Source organism: Andrographis paniculata, unplaced genomic scaffold (genome assembly GCF_009805555.1).
Source record: "Andrographis paniculata isolate CXL003 unplaced genomic scaffold, ASM980555v1 Contig70END, whole genome shotgun sequence".
NCBI classification, from domain to species: domain Eukaryota; kingdom Viridiplantae; phylum Streptophyta; class Magnoliopsida; order Lamiales; family Acanthaceae; genus Andrographis; species Andrographis paniculata.
In genome coordinates, this window is record NW_026137607.1 from 2,306,598 (window position 1) to 2,333,393 (window position 26,796).

Genomic DNA, 26,796 nt, shown 5'->3' on the forward strand with positions numbered 1-26,796 from the left:
TTGATGTTATACGTTTCTTATGATAGTAAATTCTATGTCGTGATTTTGAAACACATGAGACTATGAAGTTAAATAAAAATGTGATAATTTAATACTTATAAGATATACTACCTCCGTCCGGCTCTAAGTGTCTCATTTACTTTTTGCGAGTTGATCTTTGAATATTAATTATTATATGAAAACTTAGTACAAATTAAGAGAAAATGGCAAAAATATTTCTATTAGTGTCTTATAATACTATTATAATGATATTTATGCAAAAAATTATACAAATATAATGATATTATTAAGATTAAGTACAATGACACAAAAGGTAAATAGGACCCTTAGAGCCGGACAGAGGGAGAAATATATATAATTTTGTATACCAGTACCTTGTGTTCGTTATTTTGTCACCATGGCAAAAGGGCAATGTGACAACCTTAGTAACAATTTCATCCAATTCGGGCACAAAATCTACCGACTAGAACCTGAAAAAGCAGCGCGATATCCAGCTTCATCTGCAATGATTGGTGGTATATGCCATGTTCCAAGGGAAGGGCCGTGCATTTTTCCACCTTCATCAAATTCAGTTCAAATTTTAGAAAGACAGCATCCAAACTGTCACATGTAAAGTTCGACAATAATGAAGATATGGCATATAAGGATGTAGCATTTTACCTTCTCTTGTAGCTTCTTCACATCTCTTCTGGTACTTGGCAGAAAGTTCCGAATCTAATTCTATCAATAACTGATTGTATCTTTTCTCTACGTTAGTTATAAATTGTGCCTACAAAGAATGCTTGGAGTCGGTACTTTCATTTGTCAAATCATTAAGAGGTTTTAAGAGAATGCAACACTTACCAACATGATAGGTGCATCTATAGCTCCGTAATATTTGATAAACATGCGTAGAATGTTGAAATTATTATCGACAACATCATCCTACCAAAATAATAATAAGTTTTAGTCATCTATGGAAGAAGAAACTAACCTAAAATAGGGAAGAATGACGCACCTCATAATCGAACCTGTTTGCGTCATCCAGAAGTCCATCAATAAGGAATTATTTCATGGTTCCACGGGCATAATGGAAAGAAACACATTGTAATAAATGAGATCGTAAATGAACACACTATGAAACTAAGGGTATGATATTGCAAATCCAAACAGGCAAATTTCTCACTTCTTTCATTAGTCATTTTCAGTTTCTAATCAACACATTAGTGGAGAATTTACGGACTCAGGAATGGATAATATGATGGTTACAACATTTAACAAATGTAGTAAGAATCATACTCACAGGTCATCCGATACTTCCACAAGCAATTCCGATGCAGACAAAAACTCCATATGTAGTTCATTTACCTTCAAGATAACTCCAGCAAAGTAAATAAACATGCAACAGTAAACAAACTAATTTCCAAAGCATAAATTAGTCTGTACAGTCACTCAGACAATGTCGCCGTACTCATTGTGTCATTTCTTCATAATCAATTTATGTTGTGTCTAACAAAGAATTAATGCATCGTGCATTGTTGATCAGCCCCATAGTAAATTGGTTACAAGTTTGTACTGACAAAATAAGGAAAGAAAAATGCTTGAAATTTTTCTATTTCTTATCAAAAAGATGGTACACCTATATATACAAGTGTAGAGGCCTCTAATGTTGACCAAAAATCAAAGTTACCCAAATTAGATATCCAACTACTAAAAATACTATAGTTACATAATCATCTCGTTATACTAACAAATAAAGAAGAATATCTAATTGCATAATCATCTAATTATGTTAACAAATAAAGAAGAATACTTGTCATACCCCCTCAAATTGATGTTGGGGAATCCACTAGCAACAATTTACCACATAGAAACATGTCTTTGGCATGTCAAAGCCTTCTTGAAGACATGAGCAATCTGAAGATCAGTGGTGAGATGGGGAAGAGTGATAACAATCCGAGTAAAGGCCTTCTGGATGTTTGTCCACCTCTATGTGCTTTGTGCATTCATGATAGACTGGATTTCCAGCTATGTGAATTGTGCTAGTATTATCACCATGAATGGATTACGACCACTTGAAGAAAATCCAAGTTAAAAAAGAAGTCTTCTTAACCACAAATTTCAGATCAAACGGCTGACATGCCTCTATAGAAGATTTAGAGACACGGTCTTGCTTTATACACTTCCAAGAAATCAATGCATCTCCAAGAAAAATGCACCTACCTGTAGTAGTCTTTTGTGTGTCTGGGCAGCCAGCCCAATCTGCATCACTGTGCAGTCAAATGAAGAGTCGAATTTTCAGGGAAAAATAACACCCGAGTCGGTGATCCAATTAGATAACGAATGATGCGAAGAAATGCTGCAAGATGAAGATGGCGAGGAGATTACATAAACCTGCTAACTATGTGGACAGCATATGAGATATCAGACCTAGTAATCGTTAAGTAGATAAGACTACCAACAAGATGTCTATATAAGAAAGGATCAGGAAAAAGCTCTCCCATATCTTTCCAAAATTTCACATTCAACTCTATTGGCGTATCAACAGCAGTAGCACCCTTTAATCCATCTAGCGTAATGAGGTCTTAGATGTATTTATCTTGATTCAAAAACAGATCATGATAACTTCCAGCCCTAAAAAATATGGAAGATGCCCAACATCCTTTAATTTAATTTCCCATGTAGCATGTTTTGAGGCTTAGTGATCAGCTTATCATCACTACCAGTGATGATAATTGCTAATATCGTCAAGAGAAAGACCATACTCATGGCTAACTTGTGAAATAATAGTGATGAATTATATACACTCTGTGAGAAAGAAAATTGGAGAAGAGTGTCGCGAAACTTTTCAAACCAAGCTCTTGGCACCTAGTTTAGTCCATACAAAGAACGTCTTAGCCTACAAACCTCAAGAGAAGTTGTCACTATCTACCAGGTGGAAGTCTCATGTAGATCTCTTCTTTGAGGTCCCCATTCAAGAAAGCATTTTTCACATACATTTGATGTAGAGGCTAACATCTAGATGATGCTATAGCAAGAACTGTTCTCATCCATAAAGGTTTGAAAAATCATACCTCTCAACTGGTATGCGAGGTCTAGAGCTCCTACGAAGAGGAAGGGGTCAGATGTCGCGAGAGGTGATATAGGGACCTGTAGGAGGATCAGATGTAGGAGAAAGACATCTATGATTAACATGAACCAGTTTAAACCTCCGTACAAGTGTAGGTGACTCAGGAAAATCCGGTAGAATTGACAGAGAAGAAGATTTTGAAATTCGGTGTGAGCTAAAGAATAGTTTATTCTCAAAGAAAACTACATTCTTAGAAACACGAGTTTGACAAATGTGAGGATCATAACAAAGAAACCCTTTTTGCGTTCCAGCATATCCCAAGAAAGCACACTTAACCGATTAAGAAGAATGTTTACTTCTCTCATGTGCTTTGATTGTAAACTTTCTTCATGCAATTTCACATCTCTCTAGAGGTCTTATAGGGCTTGAGATTGAGAAGTATGGAGGGTTTCACACTTCCAAGGATCCAAGACATGATTTGGGCATCCTTCACCTCCCATCTTACATATTTATCTTTCTCTGTTTCTCGGTTGGGTGTTGGATTTGTCCCATCAATATGACTCCACAGCTCTTTTCCCGTGACAAAGATTTAAAATTGGAATGAGCAGGCATAATAGTTCTTGCCATTAAATCGGACAAAAAAAATTTCAAGTCGTTCCAAAGACATGTTTTAAACAAGAACAAGAACTAAGATCTTGAAGAATGACAAGAAACAGGGCTCAAGGCTCAACATGAAACGAGATCTCAGTGTTTTTGACTCTGGTACTATGACAAAATAAAAAAATAATACAAAAAAAAAAAAGAAAAGAAAAATGCTAAAAAAAAATTCTATTTCTTATCAAAAAGATGTTACACCTATATATACTAGTGTGGAGGCCTCTAACTTTGACCGGAAATCAAGGTTATCCAAAGCAAATATACAACTACTAAAAATACTCTAATTACAATTTACAATAATTATATAATTATCTAATTATGTTAACAAAAAAAGAAGAATATCTAATTACAATAATTACATTGCATTTAATTATGTTAACAAATAAAAAACAATATTTGACATGTACAAGGGCTTATATAAATGATTGTTACAAAGGATTATGTATGTTGCACATGCATCTAAGATCTTATACCGGAATGATAGAAGATATCATCTCTATAAGTGCAAAATTAAAATAATAGTTTGCCAACAAAGTATGCAACAAAGTTGGCAGATACCTTGTCTCCTCTCAATTGGTATAGTAGAAGGTTCAGAACGCGATAATCAAATGACTTCAAATGTATTGCATTTGTCACATCTTGAATGGATATCTACACCAAAAGCATGTTTAATTGGAACCAGAAGAGGAAAGATGAATATCAAAAGTAAAATATTTTAATGTAATGAATGTCTCATCACATTGAATCAATCAATAGTCACTTTTAAATTCTTCTAAACATTAAAGAAAATGAGTTGGGGTTTTGCAGGACTTTTAGATTATTCTTATAGAAAATGGATTTGTTGCTGATTACAGAAGTTCCAAATCTGAGAAATTAAAAACAAAGAAATATATTTGAGATTTTGACTAGGAAGGAAATGATACAAAAGTGTACCTCCTTGTCATTTGCAAGGGCATGGCATAGCTTTCTTTCTAGAGCCCAATATTCTACTCCGCAGTTCAGCTCTTTCGAAATTCTTAATAAAAAGAAAACAATATAAAATAATTGAAAAAAAAAAAAAAAGGCTGACATTGGAAGTAGTTTTATGTATAATGTAAGTATAAATACGTAATAGATGCTAAATAACATAGCAAACCTTTCTGTCAAAAGCCCGTGACTTTCTAAAACATTAATGAGTGAACCGAATGGATATTTTCCAAATTTGCATAAAGAAATAGAATCAAGGCACGAATCATCATCCTGGTATTAAAGAAAAAATAGTAAATAATTGGAAACACCGGATAGTAGTTTGAAAAATATTGTCCATCAAGGATCAACATCACCTTGAAGTCCTTGCTGAATAATTGAACTTCACTCTTCGACGACTGCAGTAGTTTCTCATTTAAACCGTCCAACTGTACAAATAGAATAAAATAAAATCCAAGAATGAATTACAATCATGTAGCTCACTAAATAACAACAGTCCAGATAGTACGGCAGCAAAGCTCCTAGTTTAGAAACAAAGACTGGTGAAGCAACACAGAAGGTAATAATGTGTCCTAAATAATGAAATATAGGCAACTAAGTTTTCACACGGGTTTATAGGAATGAACATATTGATTTGCATACATTATAGTCCATAGTATCATCATAAAAGCCTCTAGTTGTCATCAGCTAGAGAACTAATTATATAAGACAATTCACCTGATAAATAAAGCTTTCTGTGAATGAGAGAATGGGTAAATATTTGAAAATTGATTGTGCACAGTTTGCTTCCATTTTGTGAAACATAAAATATGACCTGCACTGCCAGTGTGAAACAACAAAACATCAAAGCCATTGATGATTTTGAGTACAAATGTAAATACCACAAAAGAGATGTATAGACAGGTTATCATTGAAGGTCCTACAAAATGGAGAATGAATTTGGAATATGTTCTACGAGTATCAAGTTTCCAATACAAAACTTGTTGAGAGAAAACAACGAGAAAGTAAATTTACTTAAATTGATTGTTGACAATAGCAATACATGAGTGTATATAGATATCTATTGGTGCGATCAAGAGATGGAAAGGAATCGGAGGGTTGGGGGAGACAAAATGAACAAACAAAAATTAATGTTTAACACTGTATCTAACACTTAATTTATGCTAATTAATATAACACTCCCTCTCATGTTGAGTCATTCATATCATAAGCTCCAAGCTTATAACAAATGTAGCGCACTAGTAATCCACCCAAGGCCTTCATTAGATTAGCAAGTTGGTCTTAAGACTGGATGTAAGGAACTAGAATGAGATCTTGATTTTTCACAAACAAAATGTAAATTCACTTTAATGTATTTAGTTTTTTCCTTCAAGATTAGAGGCAATAGTAAATGTCACTTGATTGTCACATATGAGTTCCGTTAAAGATGGATCTTGAAAATTAATTTCAATAAGAAGATTCTTTTGCGAAATTAGTTCACATGTTCCGCGCTACTTTGCATATTCCAAGGTTCAAGGTGATGCCATAAATTGACTTGACAATACTTATGGCAAAAGCAATATTTTAACGAGTAACAATAAGATTATTCAATTTGTCAACAAAATTGCAATACTTTCTAGATCTTTCGATCATTTTCCTCTTTTCTGCTACAAGTTTAACATTTGGAGTCCATAGACGATAGAACTATCTATCATTTTTCCCCAAGTAGCATGGTTACTAACAAAAGATCAATATCATACTTTCTCTTGGATAAACAAATGCCCATTTTGAAGGAAGCAACTTCAATACCAAGAAAGTATTTAAAGCATCCAAGGTACTTAGTCCAAAACTTGGTATGACAAAAGGTTTTCAATAATAGTTTTATGTTTGATATTGTTTAGAGACATTTATTGGTTGGTGATTTACTAGGTTGTGTGATTTACTTGTTGGTAGGTTTTCCGGTTTGTTCTTCTAATCTCTACTTAGATTTTCTATAAATCAAAAACTTATGTAGTCCCTCCGTCATCTAAATCTATGCTTACCTTTTTTTTTGGATTGTCATAAAAAAAATGTATTTGTTTACTTTTTAGCAAAAACAATACATTACTTTTTTTATTTTTTATTACAAAAGATAACGTAACAATTATTACTCATTTTTACCAAAATACTTACCCAAATATTTGAGCATACAATTGAATGACGGAAGGAATATTATATATTAAATAATCGAATAAACAATAATGAATTTTTTGCTTTTTTTACTTTTTTTCTATTTTCACATGGTATCAAAACACGGAGAACAATCTTGTTCTTAAACCAATATCTTAGTCCACATGATTTCTTTTTCAATTAACCTTTCCTTACCACAGTAATCGTCCAATAGACTTTACTTCCCAAACCCACATACTTTGGCAACCAACCATTACCATCACCGGAATCATCTTCATGCACCGTCAACCATGGCTGGATTTGGACGGGGTGGGAAGATTTTTCATGTTGAGTGTATTTTTTTCCGCTTCCTCACACTACAATTGATTGCAATATCATTTTTTGTTTAATCTCACTCTTGATTCCTACAACAAATGCGATAAAAGTATCCGGAATTGTTTAAAGTAGCTCCTGGCGTGCAGATTGATTTTGAGAACAAAATGTACTACTAAGAGAGGAACATGTAATACCCCATAAAATAATTGTCGGAAGTTCGTCGAAACTTGCCAAAATCGGAACCAGAGTCGGACAATTTTTTTTTGGAATTTAATTTATTTTGGCTTTTGATGTAAGAATTGGATAATTGAGTTAGAATTGGGAGGTAAATTGGGTTTTGGATCATTTTGGGCCCAAAAGGATTATAAAAAAATAGGCCCATGTCTATTTTATTCAAGGAAATAGAGATCGGTGAGTTTGGAGATCACTTCCCGCGTGTTCCACCAGCTCTAGCCGCCGCTCAGCTCTCTCTTCTTCTCCTATCTTCTTGGTCCCTTTTTCTAAAGTAAATAGGATGAATCTTAGTTAAATATATAGGCTTGTTAAGTGTTAGATTTTGCTATTTTTTTTAGAAAATTGATTAGAGCACTTACAACAAGATATTTGTTAAAAGTATCTCCTCACATACACAATAATACTCTTTTTCTTCCACACCACTCATACTTCCAACTCAACAAAAAATACATAAATATTTATATTTATATCAAAATTATTTATTCTAAAATTAAAATTTCAAAAAAATATATTAATATACATATCATTATATAAAGAATAAAATTTTATATACCTTCGTCCGACCCTAAGGGTCTCATTTACTTTTTGCATGTTGATCTTTGAATATTAATTATTATATTAAAACTGTTGAGCTATTTTCAGTTTTAGATTTAGTAGATTTATATTTAGATTTGGTCTTATCCATAAATTACATTACTTACATTTGAGTTTATCGAATCTGTTTTGTATTGTCTCTATATAAATCTTTTATTTTGAAGATCAATAAGAAAATCTCATTATTTTCCTCCAAAATTTCTAACATGGTATCAAAGCCTACTTTTCTCATGCCGCAGATATAGCCTAGCACCTGCATTTCTTCGAATACATTTAACCTGGGATGTACCCGGAAGTTTTCCAATTTTGAGATTTTGCCCACGGTTTCTAGTCTTTTTGTTTCCGATTTTAATTATGTTTTGAGTCATGATCTAGTTTACGATTGAAGCCATGCATGTACATCTGTCTGCGATTCTGCGCTCCGTCTGCTACGTTTCTCCAGAGCCATGTTTCTGAATGCAATGAGAGTCCCATTATTTCCGACTTTGTGGAGAGTACTCCCGTCATTTTCGGCTCCAGTAGAAAGTCCAGCTCCCGTAGAGAGTCATGTTATTTTCGGCTCCAGTAGAGAGTCATGTCGTTTTCGACTCCATTGTGAGTTATGTAATTTTTTACTCTAATTCAGTTTAGAGCATTATTTCTGACTTTGACACAGTAGAGTAGCGACGAAAACGGCAGACAAGCAACTGATTTTTATTTGCGTCTTTTGCGTTCGTATTCAACTTTTTTATCAAACTCAAGTTGGTTTCTGTTATACCTCTTGAGTTTGTGGGAGGATGTTAAGATATTTTAGATATTCAATTTTAAATTTAGTAGATTTATATTTAGATATGGTTTTATCCATAGATTAGATTACTTAGATTTGATCAAGTCCCTTTTGTATTGCCTATATATAGGCTCTTTATTTTGATGATCAATAACAAAATCTCATTATTTTCACCCAAAATTACTAACAAAAATGTAGTACAAATTAAGAAAAAATTACAAAAATACTTTCATTAGTATCTTATAATACTAATAGAAGAACATTTGTACAAAAACTTATACAAATATAAGGATATTTTTAATGTTAAAGTACAATGACGCAAAAGGTAAATTTGATTCTTAGAGGCGGACGGAGTGAGTATAATATAAAAATATAAATATAAATATTTAAAAATAAAATAAAGCAAAAAAGTACACATCTCGTGGGTATCTTTGTAGAGATACCCATGAGATTTTTTTACTTTTTTTTTAATTTTAAAGACTGACATGGCATCTTGCGTGCGTATCTCTTGGGGTGGAGATATTCACATTGCACTTGCTCCGGGAAAAGAAGTTCACGACCCGTGGGCCTTCTACCTCCACGCAGCATCACTCCGTCAGGCTTTCGCCATTTCCGTATCCATACTAATACCAATCCAAGTCATTTCATGAATAAAACGTAACCAAACTATAAATTCTGCAATAATATTATGGTTTTCATAAGGTTTTTCAATTCTTGTGATAGCAATATTAAGTTTTCAGTTCTCCATTGCCCAAGAAAAGGATCTTGTTAGTATCTATCGAACTAATCTTTCCCGCACGTTCGGCTATAGAAATAGAGCTAGGGTCCTCGTAGTCCATTAGGAAGAAGGGGATTTTAGTGATAAGTTCTATAGGAATTAGACGATCCTATTTGGTCACTCAAATTTTTGATATTCCTTTTTGAACTGCGGTTTCAGAGCTGACAACAATGCTATAAAGAAGTACGATTGGGGAGCTCGATTTGAGCCAACATAGAAATATTGCCTTAATGGGTAAAAGGATCGGGGTTGGTTAGCTTAGGGTAAATTATATAAGAGTCCTTTGTGTTTTCGTAAAAATACACAAAACAACTCGTGTTTTATGTATTGCATGAAACCTCATTGTGTTAAATCAAAGTTTGTACAAAATACCCTATTCGTCCAAAGATGATGTTTGAATGTAAATACGCAAATTTTATACAAATAAAAACGTAATATATCTTAAATAGTTTTTTTGAATAAAATAAATAAATAATCAATCCTTCATTTTTATAGTTTTTGTAAAAATCATATAACGGTTTATCTCCAAAAAATTATAAAATAAAGAAATAAGCAATTCTTTATTATTTATTTATTTTATTCAAACAAGACTATTTAATATATTTACCTCTTTTATTTGTATATAACTTACATAATTAGGTTTGTATTTACAACCAAATATCAACTCTAGACGAATAGGGTGTTTTGTGCAAATTTTAATTTAACACAAGGGGGTTTCATGCAATAAATAGAACACGAAGTATTTAGTACATTTTTACTAAAATACAAGCAGATATTATATAATTTACCCAATAACTTAATTCATCTTTTGAATATCAACTAATATTTTAAATACTAGTACAAAACTTGCAAGCTATTATTAATTTCATACACACATGCGGGCCAGCGAGGGAATGATCAGATGAGTGGGAATTGCTGCACTTACAACCGAAATGGAAACCGAGCATTTCGAAAGAAAAAATTTTGAATTGCTAATTAATATTAATTGTTTATGATTTGATAGACTTTACCTCTTTTGAACGGACTCAATAGGCGATTTGACACTACTTATGGAACCGAACCTGGGTGATCTATCCATGACCATGACGAAGCTTAGGTGTATTATTGAACCACACAAAACAACAAACAATGAAACCGAAGACAAAGCCCCTTAGGATGTTCTTTAGAGTTTTTGTGGAAATTATTACGGTGTTTCAAGTTGAAAAATGAAGGGTTTGTGAAATGGGTTAAACCTAACCTAGTTTATGACTTTTGGATGATTTTTTAGGTTAAATCATGTCGATTTTTGGAATGCACATATTGTCCAAATGGTTGTTCGGCAAAATAACATGAGATTTTGATGAACTCATTGGAATTTAATATTTTCATTCTTGTTTAGCTATTAAATGAAAATGTTGATAAGTGAAAAGTGTTTTATGAGCAAACTTGAGAACTTTAGTTTTCGCTTATGTTGCAAAGCATAACCTTTGGTCAATGCTATATTGGTTAGTTAGCTAAATATTTGTAAATGGGATGTTTCGAGTTGAAAACCATTTTATTACGATTTGTCTAATCGCATGTTGGGTATTCGGTTAAATTGTTAATTGAAATTACTCGTCGAGTCCAATCAACTTATCGATCGTATAGGATGATAAGGCGTAGTCTTCCACATCTGTACCTTGTGAACACATTAGGGTATACCATTATTTTAGGATAACTAGCTAACCTCGAACTAGATCTCGAATAGGCTAAGTCGTGGCATCAAGATAATGGGTTCCATTTTGGGTGATTCCGAGGTGCATGTCATCCACTATGAAATGGTCTTTAGACCGTCATCTGTGATGGAGGGATGGATTGTGTACAATCCCCTCGTGGTATTGTGATGTATGAGACTAGAGGGTTTGGCCATTTTTGTCTATCGTAAACTAATAAATAGGTTGTCATACGTGTACTTTGGGTCTCGAACCCATACGCATCAATAGTGGAGTTCCTTGAGGGTTGTGACCCTCTATTTGCTATGTGTATTTGTGTGAGTTTTCTTCGTGAAGTGTTCATCACTATCATTTCAGAATAAAAGAGTGAAAATGAGACACAAAGACTTGTGCCTGAGTTGTCAATATGTGTTATGTGCAATTTCATTTAACTTATCTCTTCCAAATGATTTTGTGGGATTTACATGTGAGTTTTGGCATATACTATATTAATTTATCTTTGATTCATTGTGCTTACTCAACCGTTGTGTTGATCTTCTTTCTACAAATATTTATAGGTGATGTGCTCCCGCTAACTTTAAATGATGCATCCACATCGTATGATTCATTAGTGGGAAATAGAATTATCTATCACTTAGGATGCTTTTGAATTTATAACTAATGTTTTAAGAATTCATGCTTTGTGAACTAAATTTCGGCTCATATTTTTTACTCAAACCTTATTTATTTATATGATAAGCCGGTACGCTTTATCTTTTAAGTTTTTATTGAACTGCTTGTGTTGGGCAATTTAGTCTTAGCACTATATAATGTGAGGTTCGTTAGTTAATAAACGAGCTTTCCGGTGTGGTGTGGCAGTGATACTCCGGTTTGAGCCGACCGCAATGTTACAATTTCCGACACATGAAGAGGATTCCAGAAACACAAATGGTGGAAACATGGTTACCAAACAACACTGGTTTGGAAAGCACAATCAATCAGCTATAAAGGTGGTGGGTGGGGATGGATTAATTGAAGAAAAGAGAAGGAATAAGCAATGCAGGGCAAAGTCCGGATGCATTCTGCATTGATACCATGTCTGGGGAAAATGAAGGGAAAAAGAGAATTAATGTTGAACACTAATTCTAACACTGATCCTATTCCTAGGCCATTAACATATACTTGCCAAGATTCAAATATCAGATAACAGAATTAAACTCATTACAATTTTATATATAATGGTATAATCTATAGCATGTATAGTAGTTAAAGCAAGTTTAAACAAAATAAACTCCTCGAAACATTATTAACAAAGAACAAAAACATCAGTGTTAGCACTACTTACAAAATCCTCCAGAGTTGAATTTGATCGCATCATCGCATCTATTCCAACCATAGGCACTTCAACAAAGAATCTCTGCATCTGATTGGGATTTACCTTTTCATCAGAATGGAGGTGTACAGAGTTTCCAATCTGGCTGTCACCTACAAATTCTCAGTTTTACAAAAAGGAACAGTAATATTTTAGAATTTTTTTTCCCCATATCTTGGACAATGCCAGTGTATCAAAACTTTTGAAATGCAATATGGTCTATTTCGTATTCAACTAACACATCACAATGGTGTATTTCAAAACCTGCAGTTTTAGTATACCATCACTATTTCTTATAATGACTTGTTCCAATTAATTGTGGGTTGTCACCTTGAAAGCAACCCACATACTCATTAATGTAAGTTTATACATGACAGCAACTCCTATTATCAGATGCCTAACTGCACTCTTATCAACATCATGATACAATTATGGTGTGTTTGATTGGGGGTTTGGATTTTGAGTTGGGATTTGAATAGTAAAAATTTTGAATTTGAATAGTTGTATGATGTGATATAAATAGGGTTTGATGTGATGTTTTGAATGTAAAATTGATTTTTAGTATAATATAAAAAATGAAAAATAGGTGTTTGATTTGATATTTTTGGGGGAAAAAAATTGGATGAATAGTGGAAATCCACCAAAATCCTTCAAACAAACACACCCTAATAGTCAGATGTAAGCTGCCAAAAAAAAAATGAAAACTATATGACAGAATATGAAGATGTTTGATCAAACATATAACCAAAACACACATTGAGAAAGTTCCTCTCCCAAGTTTCAGTACTGTTGTGTAGAATTATCTCAAACAAGGGGTGAGAAACCCTGTAATGAGTTTAATTAGATCATTTCTTACATCATTTTCCATAGCCACCATTAACAGAAACATGTCAAGCTATAAGCAAGAAACTATACATTGACCGAAAAAAAAACAATCAAGAAAAACAATTAGTGATAAGCTTAATTGTGGTACAGAAACTACACTGCCCATACCTTCCCCTCCACCTTGCAGCGCACCCCCAATAATTAAACTTGATATCTAAGGAAAAGAAGAGTCATAGTAATTCCCACTCCAAAATCCTCAAAATCATAAAACATTAGAAGTTCTGTGAATAGAAATTGATCAAACCTTTGACATGTTCTTGGAAATCAACCCGCATTTGGATGCAATATCCAGCGTACCATAGTCGTGCATCTTCATCAAATTTTCGAAACTTCAGAATAATTGAATAGAATACAATAAAGAAATGATCGGAGTTAAAATTGAATCAAAACGCAGCATAAAAGTCCGCTTCCTCTCAGATGTCTAAAGAGAAACTCACACGCTCAACTGCTGAAACTAACTGTTTAATTTCAACTAGGAAAAAAGGTGAGTAACCAAACGTCGTATTGCAAAACAAGAACTGTCGCCTATTATCAAAACTCTGAACTCCAACGCAATTGAATGACAGACATAATCGAGGGGGGAGAGGTAAGAAGGTTAGTACCAAAAGGGTAGTAAAATCGGCGAGAAAGCGTTGGCAATCGGAGTTGGCGTCGGAAATTCCAGCTGAATGCAGCCATTCCATTGTCGTCTGCAGTTGCTGCAACTTTTGTAGCTCTTCCATTCACAGACGCAGATCAAAATTAGTACTGCCCTGCCCTAGATTGACAAAACGCTGAATCGGAATGTTAATGAACAAGAACAAAGGGATGTTACTGGATTCAACCCCGAAACCGTATGAAATACAGGGTGTGTTATTTCATAAGGGTGAGAAAATTATGGAATATATATATTTTTTTTTAAAGAATTAATGCATTGTTTTTATAAAAACAATACATCTCAAATTTACTCAGGTTGTGTTCGATTTTACACGTATTTTTACTATTTAGATTTTTTTTTTTCTCAAAAAATTTCACATCAAACAATTTTTTTATTATATTAGTATAAATTTATTTTACATTCAAAATATCACATAACTTATATTTATATCACATCAAACAATTATTCAAATTCAACTTTTTACTATTCAAAAATTCAAACTCAAAAACTAAAAACAACAAACAAACACACCCTCGTATTTTTAGTAATTTATTCAATTATTTTTTAAAATATCAAATTAAATACTCTTTTTGCCTCATATAAAGAGTAATATTTATTTTTTTCATATAGATTTTTAATACTCCCTTGTCCCATTAAAAAAATTACCATTTTCCTTTTTGTTGTCTCAAAAAAAGTTTACCATTTCCTAATTTAATAATTGTACTATCTATGTAACATAATAAATACCCTTACAATTTACACTATATTACACAAATGTCATTACTTTTATATTAAACAATACTAATAGGGGTATTTTCATTTTTTTTACTACAACTCATTATAATACTAATATTCAAAAATCTACGTGCAAAAAAGTAAACGGCAGCCTTGCACGGGGACGGAGGGAGTATTAGTATTATATTTAATTATAGTAAAAAAAAAGACAAAAATACATGTATTAGTAGTATGTACTATAAAATGTAATAACATTTTTGTAATATATTTGTACTACAATTACTAAATTATGAATTGATACATTTGTTTGGGACGAACAAAAATAGAAATAAAACATTTATTATGAGACGGATAAAGTATTTATTTTTTATTTTTTATATTATATTAAAAATTAATTTCAAATTCAAAATATTAAATCAACTTCAATATTTGTTTATATCAATTCAAAACTTTTACCATTAAAATTTCAACAAAAAGTCCAAACATAATCTTTTTAATATTAGTATTATATTATATATAGACAAATCAATAAAAAAAAAAAAGACTAATCTTTCCTTGTTAGTATTGTATGTTACTAATAAAATTTCTTCGTGCTCAACTGTGAAATTTTGCACACTTTTGATATCATTGAATTCGATAGCTCGTCTGCCAAGTGGATAAGTTTTTGAACTCTCTGGGAACATACGGACTAGTGGCTCGGCTCTCACCTTTGGGGTGATAACATTTAAAATACATGCATAAGCCTGCAAGAGTAGTATATATAACACAAATTCAAGTTCATGAATAAATAATATTTAAACAATTGAAATAAAATATTTTAATTTTTTATGTGCATATAGCAGTAAAAAAAATTACGAAATTTTTTCTCAAAGTTCAACTCTATTGATGAATATTCACCAAAGTTTGAAATATGTATAGTATTTTCTTCAAGCGATGAGTTGAAGTAGATCATTTAGTCGTATATCATCGCTCAGAAAAAGTGTAGCATTTACAAAAATAGACAATGTGAGGTTATACACGCAAGGTGCAAAGAAGAAATCTGTGCTTGGAAATTGATTTCTTATGGGACAAAGGTAGTATTGTATTATTTTATTCGTTAGTAGAAGTGTGTAAGAGATTTAGTAAATTTATATTTAGATTTGGTTTATCAATGTAGTAGATTACTTATATTTGAGTCTATCAAATCTATTTTGTATTGTGTATATTCCTTATTTTGATGATCAATAATACAATTTCATTTTCTTTCCTCAAAAATTGTAACACTTGTAATAATATATTTATAATTTAAGTACAAGTTAAAAGTATTTTTTATTAGTATTTAATTATTTTTAGTAAAATAGGAAATGAATAATTTTGAATGTGATAAATGAAAATTGTGAAGAAAAAAAATATTTTGAATTGGAACAAAAAATGTGTATATTTAGTGTGAATTGCATCGGATTAAATGTGATATTATAATTTTTTTTTAAATATATATATATATATAGGTTCACTTACTCACCCTTAATTTGAATATGAGAACTAAAAATAATACTTTCTCTGTCCTGGTATATATAATCTCTTTTTTTGTCGATCTTATAGAAAATAGTCATTTTCTATTTTTAGTAAATTTATTCATTTTAAACATACTTAACAAAATCCTATAAAATTAATCCAATTTCTTTTGGATACCGAGTTTAAAAAATGATGTGTTAGATGATTAATTAATTTGATTAATTTGTTTAATATTTATAATTCATTATTATTTTAATTATTTGTATTTAATGAAGTATTAAAACAAAATTATAAATATTTTCTTTTTTACTTTTTATTTTTTATTTTTTTAGGCTGAATATTATATATTTTGAAATTAATTTTTAAAAAAAAAATATTTTTATCAATTGTAAAATAGTAGGTAACGAAAAAAATAAAACTAATTTTAATTATATAAACATAATTAAACAAAACACTATAAAAAAAATTAATTTAAATAATATTTTACATAAAAAAAATTAAAAGAAGACATGAAAAATGAAACATAATACCACATTACTAATAATAAAGATAAATATAATAGAAAAGTTTATGAATTTGTTTTCTTTCACAAAATAATAATCACAATTATTAATAACTTTTTTTCTGTTCTTCAAATTTGGTCTCATTTCGTTGTAAATATACAAAGGAGTATGGCTAAATTTATAATAATACATTCTTTCTCTATAATATATTTAAATATGTTAATAATACAATTAAATATTTTAATAATATTTTAATAATTTTTAATTACTAACAATAAAAATATAATACCTGTGAGATTTTAAAATAGTTTTACTATTTCAATTTTTTTTTAAAGATACCAAATGAAACACTTTTTTTTTCATTTATTATACTTCTCCGTCACACGCCACAGATGACATTTTTTTTTTTTTTTGTTCATTTCATCAAAGATGACTACTTTATATTTTTAGTAAATTTATTCATCTTAAATATATTTAACAAATATAACTCAGTTTAATTAAATTTTTAATCGTTCAAAACTCATTTATTTCTATCTTTCTTCTCAATAAAACAAATATTTTTATCTATATTTAAAACTTCTCCTTTTTTATAAAATTAGTTTTAAGTTAATTATAAATAAAATAAATATATATTTTATTTATTTGTATTATATAATTTTTTGTTATCTACAAAATAATATACATATTGCATATATTTTATTGAAATATAATCCTAAAAATATTTAAATACCAACAATATTTTTTATAAAAATTAATAAAATAATATAATAACTTATTATTAATAACTTACTAATCTAATTATCTAAAAATATTGTGTCCCACCCAAAGGGGTCATCCCTGCTGAACGGAGTGAGTATTATACTAAAACTTAGGATCCGTTTGGATTAGCTTAAAAAATAAGCGGCTTGATTTTATGTTTAGATAAATAATTATAAAAGATATAATAAAGTTGAAAGTGCTTTTAAACTGTTAAGATTATCAAATAGGACATAGTAATGTATATAGTATATTGTTTATTAAAATTTTTTAATTTATTTAGAATTTTATAAATTATATTTAAAAATTTTAATTATCTAAACTAATTGAAAATATATCTATTAAATTTTATTTATAAACTATATTTGTATGTTTTTTTATATTTTTTATAAAAATGAAAAATAAAAATTTAAATAAATTTAAATAATACTATTCTACAAAATATTTTAACTTTATAAATTATATTTAAAAATATTAAATTATCTACTATATAATTTAAATTTAAATTTTTAAAATTTGATATTTTCAATCATAAATTTTAAATTTAATTAAAATAAAATATATAACTTAATAATTAAAATACAATTATATTTAGATTTTATGTAAATGAATTATTTTTATTTTTATTTTTATTTTGTTTTATTAATTAATTTGTTGTTATTATTATTATTATTATTATTATTATTATTATTGTTGTTGTTGTTGTTGTTGTTATTGTTAATTTTGTAATTTAGATAGTAAACTGCTTATGCTTTTTCCAAAAGCACTCTCAGGTGCTTCTAAAAAAAAGCACTTTTAAAGCTGCTTTCGAGAAGAAGCCCATACAAGCATGAATGAATGTTTTTTAAAGTGGAAACCAAAAGCACTTTACAGAAGCCGATTCAAACGGTGCTTTAATTTATATTTAAAATATTTCATCAATATATATTTATATCACGTTAAACACCTATTTCAATTTAGAATTTATTATTTAAAACCAAAATTGAAAACCAAAATTTCACAAGTAAACACCCGTAACTTTTGTTTTGTTTAAGAAATAAAGTGAAAATTAACATCCCATTATTTATATTCTCTCATCCATAATATTTAATCGAACACCCTAACAATTTTTTTTATACTTCTATTATTAGTATTATTTATAAAAAACAATATATATATTTTACAAGCTTATAAAAATTTAACAAAAAAATTTATTTTTTTATGTTGTCAACACGCTTCTCGCAGGTAATATAAAAAATATCTAAAATTAAAAATACAATCAAATATATTATATATTTTGTTATATTATATTCAAAATTTAATTGAACATTTAAAAATGTAACATAAATATCTATTTATATTATATCAAATTTTGATATTTTATTATCTAAAATTTCTTACTCAATTCTCAAATGTATGACCAAACAAAGAAAGGAAAAATATTTATTAATGGAATAGAATGTAGTTAAGTTTGTAATTTAAATTATTATATGTTAAATATTGTGTTATTAAGGGTGTGTTTCTTTAGGGGGTTGTGAGAAAATTTGGGTTTTAGTTTGTTTTTATTTGAATTTTGAAGTGAGTTTGAATTTACGTGTTTCTTTTGTGTTTGAGTTTGGAGAGTTTTGATCGTGTATTGATTTGATGGTAATTAATATAATAATATAAATCTGTATTAATATGTATAATTTTATTATAAATTTATTTTATATCTACTAATATATATTTATAAATTTTTATTTTTTGTATTATAAAAAAATTAATTCTCTAAAAAAAATATATATATATTTTATTCAATTATCATTATTATAATTTTTTTATTATAATTTTTAAAAAAATTAAAAAAAAAAAAAAAGAGTAACAGACACGGCCAGGCGTGTCACCCTAAAACTCTGCAGTGTACAAACAGTGTTTCTGCGCAAACTTGGGCCGCAGAAACACACCCTAAGAAATATGACTAATTTGGTTGTCGACAGAAAAATTGGACTAATTTCGTGGGTCGGAGGAAATATAAATTAATTTAATTAAGTTTTTAACATCTTACACGTAGTAGTTACTCAAAACCCCTTATTTATATCTTTTCACAATAAACAAATATTTTTATCTATATTTAAAACTCCTCATTTTTTTATAAAAGTAGTTTTAAGTTAATTAAAAATAAATAAATATATTTTTTATTTATTTGTATTATATAAAATTTTATTAGTTATAATGATATCCTTATTGTATATATTTTATCTAGATATAATGTTAAAAATATTCAAAATATCAACCATATATTTTATCCACATTACTCTAAATATAAAAATTTAGGTAAAATATAATTAGTAAGTAATTAACAATTGTATTAGTAAAAATAATTATTATATAATAAAAATAATTATATATTAGGATTAAAATAACTAAATAATATAATTAAAATTGAGAAAATTATACATTGTGAAATTTAAAATGTGATTAAAGTGTATAATTATACTTTCAAAAAAGAAAATGACAAATTACGTGTAAAAGATAGAAATGGGAAAAGGTGGACATTTTATGTGGGATGGAGGGAGTATAAAATAATACCATAACTTATTATTGATAACTTACGATGTCTCTAAAAAACTAATATTTTAATATTAAATGAAATATGTGAATAGCAAATTATACACTAAATTATACAAGGGAGTTATAGAAATTTTGCCTTTTAAAAATGCACTAAACTTGCATGTTTTCATCGGAACTACATCATATCTTACGTCATCCTTGTAACCTTATTGATCGATTTCTACCCATACTTATTTGGTGATATTAATTTCTCCATAATTATTGAGTCATTGCAGTTTGTAAGGCTTCGGGTGCAAATCCACCCTAAAATTAAGCTTTTTCGCAGCAAGATCACTAATAACATTAGTCCAACTACCACAATTAATGATAAGAGTATATATCTTAATTGCTATCTTACACCTTCCATGGAATATATTTTCTTGTTGTTCAGTATCATCAACCTCATTCAAAATAGTGTTAAAAGCTCGAAGAGTGACTAAAATCAAATTGGACTCCGACGTAGATTCTTTTGTCTCTTGGTTAGAGAAATTAATCTCATTGATCTCTTTAGTTTCATATTTAGATTCATACTTATCGAATGTTGTAAGAACCATAGTGATTTTATTTGGGCATTGATTGGTAAAATATCATTGGCTTTGACATTTGAAATATAATACATCTCGATTATGAGTGGTGGACTTTTGGGTGTTAGTTTCCGGTTTAGGGGGCATCAAATCAACTCATGCTACCTCCTCGTCTTTTTTGATGTATTATGGTATATGTGCCTACAATTAAAGAAGGTTTAAATGGATTACCAACATCCGTTTCGGCTTTAGTTTCTTTTCTATCTTTATAACCAAGTATACCATATTCTCGAGATCCACATATTTGTACATGTTCACCACATTGTTTGCTCTTAATCTTCACAGATATCATCTTGTAAAAGAAGTTTTTCAAGTTCCTTATAGTAATCCTTCACTGATCGAGGACCTTGTTGTATGCTTTACAATCTCCTCGATACTTCATGGTGCTAATGATGGGAGACAAACTTCTTTCACATGAGTGCATGGAGTTCGGTCCAAGTCCGCACTGGGGGCTCCCTATTTTTGTGGTGTTTGAAGCTCAATGGGTCCCACCAAGCAAACATGTAATCTAGAAACTCCGTTACATCTAGACAGAGCTTTTGTTGATCAATTAATTGTTGAATATCAAATATTAGTTCTAATGTTTTTTCATATTGCACGAATGCTTCAAGGTCAAATTTTCTTGGAATGGTGGTACCTGAAATTTGATCGAGTTGATAGGTTTATCTTCATACCGTCAGTTATGATTATTATGATGCCTAGGTCATTCTAACCCCCTTCAAACTACTCAGCATCGGGTTTGTCAAAGTTACATAGGAGTAGAGGCTGGATGTTGCGTCTTGACCTCAAAAGTGGATGAACATCATTCCACCTCTGAGCTTTGGGTAGCGGTTAGATGTTCTCTTGCAGCTTTTGTTGGTTTTTTTCTAGTTAATCCACCCTATTGTTATCAATTTCAATATGGAGTAGTGAAGAGTTTTAAACTCTTGTAGAATGGTATTGAGAAATTTTTGCACATGACTTGTTAGAAAAATGGATCCGTCGTCATTTATGTCTCTTCTTTAGATGTTTGTATTCATTTCTATCTCTTCTTCAGATATCCCAGCCATTGCAGACAAACAGATTGCAATACTTGTGTGTGTTCATTTTTGTCTCTTTTTCAGATGTCTATGCAATACAAGCTGGTCGAATTGGGGTAGTCAACTCATTATCGAAAAAATGCAAAAACATCCCATACCATTTGCGTGAAAAAAAGAATTAATAGCTTTGTTTTGCATGGACATCAACTTGGCTGCATAGTTAACCGTGGCCGGCCTTATTTTGGTTGTTAGTGGGGTTTGAGAGATTTCTTTAGAGAGAGAAAGTATGGTTCGATGCTCTCACCCTTGTCTATTCTAATCTCAATATTCTTAATGAGTTTTTAGCATTGCAACTCGCTAAAGAGTTTGTCAGAGATCGAAGTTATTGGAGTTTCAACCGGAAAAGATGATCAAATTCTGAGTAGCTATCCTCTATAGTCGTTGTAAGTATGAGTTTGTGACAACTTGAACTTGTTAAGGTATTCTAAGGTAGGCCAAGGTAGGAGATTGACTTGAAGGAGTTGGAATTACTTAGTACTATAATCAAGGTTGATTATACTATAACTTTTCAGAGATTGAAATCTCCCGGATATAGGTTGGTTTATAACTGAACTATGTTACCAAACACTTTGCCTCATCTACTGCTTTGATGTTCTGCATTTATATCATTGGCAGTAAGTTTTTGTAACTGTGATATAACTATGTTCCGGAAGTTGACCCTATTTTAGGTGTTCACAGGAGTGTTTGGTCGAGCACCATTTTCCAATAGTTGTAATCATAGTTAAACCTTGATTAATCAAATACATCACATAAATAGGTTAACAAGTGAAACAATTCAAATAATAATTAACTTGACATGGATGTTTTTTTATCGGATCATAGAGATGTTTAGTGATAGTGACATTTCTTTTAAATAATATTTTTAGTTAAAATCTAGAACTTCATTATAAATCCTAAGGTCAAGTATCAATCAAGTCATGAATTAAACTTAAATGAATGTGATCACCTTCAATTCTTTAGCCATTTTAAAATTATAAGTATAGATCCAGTAACATAATATCGTCAACCCATACATTAAGTCTAGAAATTTCTAGCCATTGCTCATGGCAACAAATAAGAAACACAAGTACCTCACATCGCATCTTCACATCATGAATATATTCACTCACAAACTCACTCTCACTTATACTCATTGTTTCCATCTAACTCTTACCCCATTATATATATAAATCTCACATCACTTTGTAAAATTCATGTCACCCATATAACCAACCAGTTTACTCATATACATCTGATGCACAATTACTTGTCTTTTTAAATTCATGCGGTATTCACTCATTAGACCTCATGTTACATTATTTTACTAATGTAAGAATTAAATTTTGTTTTACAAATTTGTATTTATTTCACGCCATTGACTGCAAAAACTCATTGTAAGTAGTAATTTGAATTATTTCGTAACTTAAAATCTCTAAGTTCGGCCAGAACACTCATCAATAATATATCATTGGGCCTTGGTCCTTTGATATTCTTTAGGCCCAATGGACATAAGTTTTGCAATTATTTTACTCTTTACTCAGATTAAGCTTAAGTTATTATTTTTTTTTTCCTTCAAAAATATTAAATTAAAAACTATATTTTATTTTTTATATTATTTTGAAAATTAATTTTACATTAAAAATAGCATATTTACATCAAGTTATATCAAATCAAATAACTATTCAAAAATCTAAATCCAAAATCAAAATCCACGATAAACACAATTTAGGGTTTTATTTCGTTGTTTTTGCAAGGCATCACTCCTTCATTATGCTCTCTCATTCTCGATTCAATTTCCATCGATTTTCTACTCCACTATTTCCCGAATCTCCTAAATACATGTCACATTTTTCGTGTCTATTCTATGCATCTTCTTTCCTCTTGTAAGCCTGGTTCGATTGTTTTAGTTCACTACATTAATGCTTGTTAATTTCATTCATTTCTTAAACTGATTGAGACAATATGATGTTGATTGTTTGCATTTTCTGTAAAACAACATTAATTGATCATTGTGTATTCATGTGTTTGAGCGATTAGGCGATTGATTTTACCCTTGCCTTCTTACATTGTGTACTTAGATATAATATGTTTGAGTGTTGGATAATCAGCACTAATTAGCTTATTTATCTTTCTGAAATTAATGGTTCTGTTTATTAGTTCAATTTCTAACATATTTAATAATGCGATATTTTTTAAGAGAAAAATACTAATAATATTAATAAATAGCATCAAAACTTTCAAAAATGGGTATTTAAATAGAGTCTCAATCTTATTAGGGTTTCAATGATATATAAGTCTATAACGAGACATGATCGATAATATGTAAGCGAAATTTAAAGGTGCATAAAGCATATAGCTAGACCGTACCACGATAATATATTTACATACATACATGCATATATATAATAAGCAAAATTGTCCATAATTTTCTTATGGTTTCGAAACTCAGCGTAAATCCCTTTTTTACTTTAAAATTTGTGTGACGCCGCCCCTTTATACTTTTAAAAACGTTGCATGAAACCCCTCACCATGCAAAATACATTAATATGAAATCATTTCCTCGTAACAAAAGACAAGTATCATGGCAGAGGATTTTATGCAACATTTTTTAAAGTATAAGGACGTGCTATGAAATTTTGAAAGTACGGAGAAATTTTACGCTGAATTTCAAAATCACGTGAGAGTTATAAACAATTTCACCTATATAATAAGCAATTAATTATATAAGTGATGGGATGAGATGGAAAATGAAACAACAATGAGTCATCAGATGGGCCAACGATAAGCGGGTTTGGAGGATGAAGATGACTGAAGGGAGTGGACATACTTGCAGTTAGGACAAGAGGGAGAAGACCTGCTCACTATGACCAGAAGATGGCAATTCGCACAGGCTAAGGCAACCATGTCGTCGTTAACGTTGTTGTTGTTGTTATTATTATTAGTGGTGGAGATGTTGAGCTCCAAGTCAAGCTTTTGACGATGATCCGCCTCAAAGTAGTGTTTGCTGCTACTTGTACTTCTCCAAGTCTTGTTGTCCACGTAGTACATTTTTCCTGACTGTACGGATGAAATCAATGTAATTAAATTGATATTTAATCACATATTTTGACTGTACAATAAATAACTTATTATGTAATAATGCAATTGAAAATTGTCTATAGGATATTATATATATATATATATATCAAAGTTAATATATACTCCATTAGTCGGAAATAGTTTAATAGTTTATTTGGGTTTGGTGCGAATTAAAAAAAATAAATATTTTATTAAAAAAATAGTTTGAGGTTTTTTTGAAAATTTAGTTAGTAATTAAAGAGAATGAAGAGAGAATGTAATAAAATTAGTGGTATTTATTATAAATAAGTGTTAAATGAATGATAATAATTAAATAGTAACTTTTTAACTTTTCCAAATATAATAATAAAATAAATTTAACTAACAGACGCAAGAAAAAAAAAAAGAGAATAAATTGTGTAGTAGTGATAACATAATTAACTGTTTTAACTTTTGTATCTTTATTTTTAATTATCCATTTCATGATCGTATTAATAATTCATCAATTTTGTTTTTGTAATTTCTATTTTAATCTCTCCTTCTGTAACTAGGTCACATTGAGCATACATGGTAAGGAAAAGTATTATATATAAGTATTGAACTTAGGATAGTATGAATAGTATACTTTAAATAAGAAACGTAAAAGTTTCTTTTTTACTCTTGTATTGAAGTTTCTACAATGAATTACTTGTTAGATATGATATTTTGTATGAAAATCAGTATTGGGTGTTATATTGTAAAAAAAAAAAAAAATTGAAATAGTAAATAGTAAATAAAGAAGAAGAAAAAATAATTATTACTACTCCCTCCGTCCCGGAACTAAATATCCATTTATTTTTTGCACGTAGTTTTAGAAATATTAGTATTATATTGGGATATAGTAGGAATAAAGTAGAAATGACTAAAATAATTTCATTAGTAGTGTGATATAAAAATAATGATATTTGTGTAATATATTGTAAGTTGTAAGGGTATTTGTAATGTTAGGTAGATAGTACGGTTACTAAAAAAAGAAATGGATACTTTGTTATGAGACGGACTAAAATGGAAAAATTGATACTTTGTTACGGTAGGAAGGGAGTATTATAAAATAGTTTGAGCTACCCACCGTGCAAACAAATTAAAGAATACGGATTCAACTGGACATTCCCATGTCATAAAAAATTAAAGAATGTGGATTCAGTTGCGGGTTCCTACGTTACAAAAAATTAAGGAATGCGAGTTCAGCCGCGGCTTCCAACATTATCAAAAATTAAAGAATATGGGTTCGCACGTTATAAAAATAAAAAAATAAAAAAAATTAAAGAATGTGTATTTGCATGTTATAAAAAATTAAAAAATAAAATTAAAACATTAAAGAATGTGGGTTGACACGTTATAAAAAAAAAAAATAAATTAAATTAAATTAAAGAATGCGTATGTATACTTGAAGGTCGAGGCATTGCTCCCAATGAGAAGGGTGGTGTTGAAGTTGAAGATCAACGTCGACTTTTTCTTCTTCTTCTTCTTCTTCCGACTTCCATTTCCTCTTCGTAAGAAAGCCATCGGTTTTCATTATGCTTTCGCCTTCGCCTTTGCCTTTGCCTTTGCCGGACATAGAAAGTTGAGTAAACTCCATATGGTCAATAAATATTATTTTTATTATTATTATTATTATTATTATTATTATTATTATTAAAGACTACAAAGATCATGAACATGCAAGAAAGAAATTAATTCCAAGTGATGCAAATGCAAGCGAGGGAGAGCTATATATATATATATATGTATGTATGTATATTAATTGTATGTATGATGAAGAGGTTGTGCAATAAATACTAATACATTAAAAGGAGGGCAGGCCATGCATTTATGAGGGACAAGTAGATATCACTTTAATGCCTCTAAATCCAACTCCATTTATTGCACTCCACTTACACTTCAACAATTCAATTTATAAAATCAAAATAACGCTAAATTGTATTAAATTT

At 29.8% G+C, this 26,796-nt stretch overlaps 2 protein-coding genes across 5 annotated transcripts; both read right to left on the reverse strand.

The window, feature by feature from the left end:
- Positions 1 to 63: 63 nt before the first annotated feature.
- On the reverse strand, positions 64 to 14,286 carry LOC127264493 (uncharacterized). 4 transcript variants are annotated; one of them, XM_051294050.1, is made up of 14 exons: positions 14,037 to 14,286; positions 13,679 to 13,744; positions 13,543 to 13,588; positions 12,523 to 12,662; positions 5,390 to 5,491; positions 5,029 to 5,100; positions 4,842 to 4,945; positions 4,640 to 4,721; positions 4,265 to 4,357; positions 1,283 to 1,347; positions 998 to 1,010; positions 844 to 924; positions 661 to 769; positions 64 to 557 (listed from the first exon to the last, which is right to left on the reverse strand). In XM_051294050.1, exons 1-14 carry the CDS (start codon positions 14,154 to 14,156, stop codon positions 457 to 459), a joined length of 1,194 nt encoding a protein of 397 aa, XP_051150007.1. In that variant the 5' UTR covers positions 14,157 to 14,286; the 3' UTR covers positions 64 to 456. The 4 variants fall into 4 exon arrangements, with proteins under 4 accessions (XP_051150007.1, XP_051150006.1, XP_051150009.1 ...); XM_051294049.1 differs by having other exon boundaries at positions 12,523 to 12,671; XM_051294052.1 differs by having other exon boundaries at positions 12,523 to 12,671; positions 13,679 to 13,763; positions 14,037 to 14,173.
- A 9,733-nt stretch (positions 14,287 to 24,019) lies between these two features.
- On the reverse strand, positions 24,020 to 26,546 carry LOC127264454 (uncharacterized). The gene is made up of 2 exons (XM_051293994.1): positions 26,253 to 26,546; positions 24,020 to 24,826 (listed from the first exon to the last, which is right to left on the reverse strand). The coding sequence occupies exons 1-2, from the start codon at positions 26,442 to 26,444 to the stop codon at positions 24,536 to 24,538; spliced, it is 483 nt and encodes a 160-aa protein (XP_051149951.1). The 5' UTR covers positions 26,445 to 26,546; the 3' UTR covers positions 24,020 to 24,535.
- Between the last annotated feature and the right edge of the window lie 250 nt (positions 26,547 to 26,796).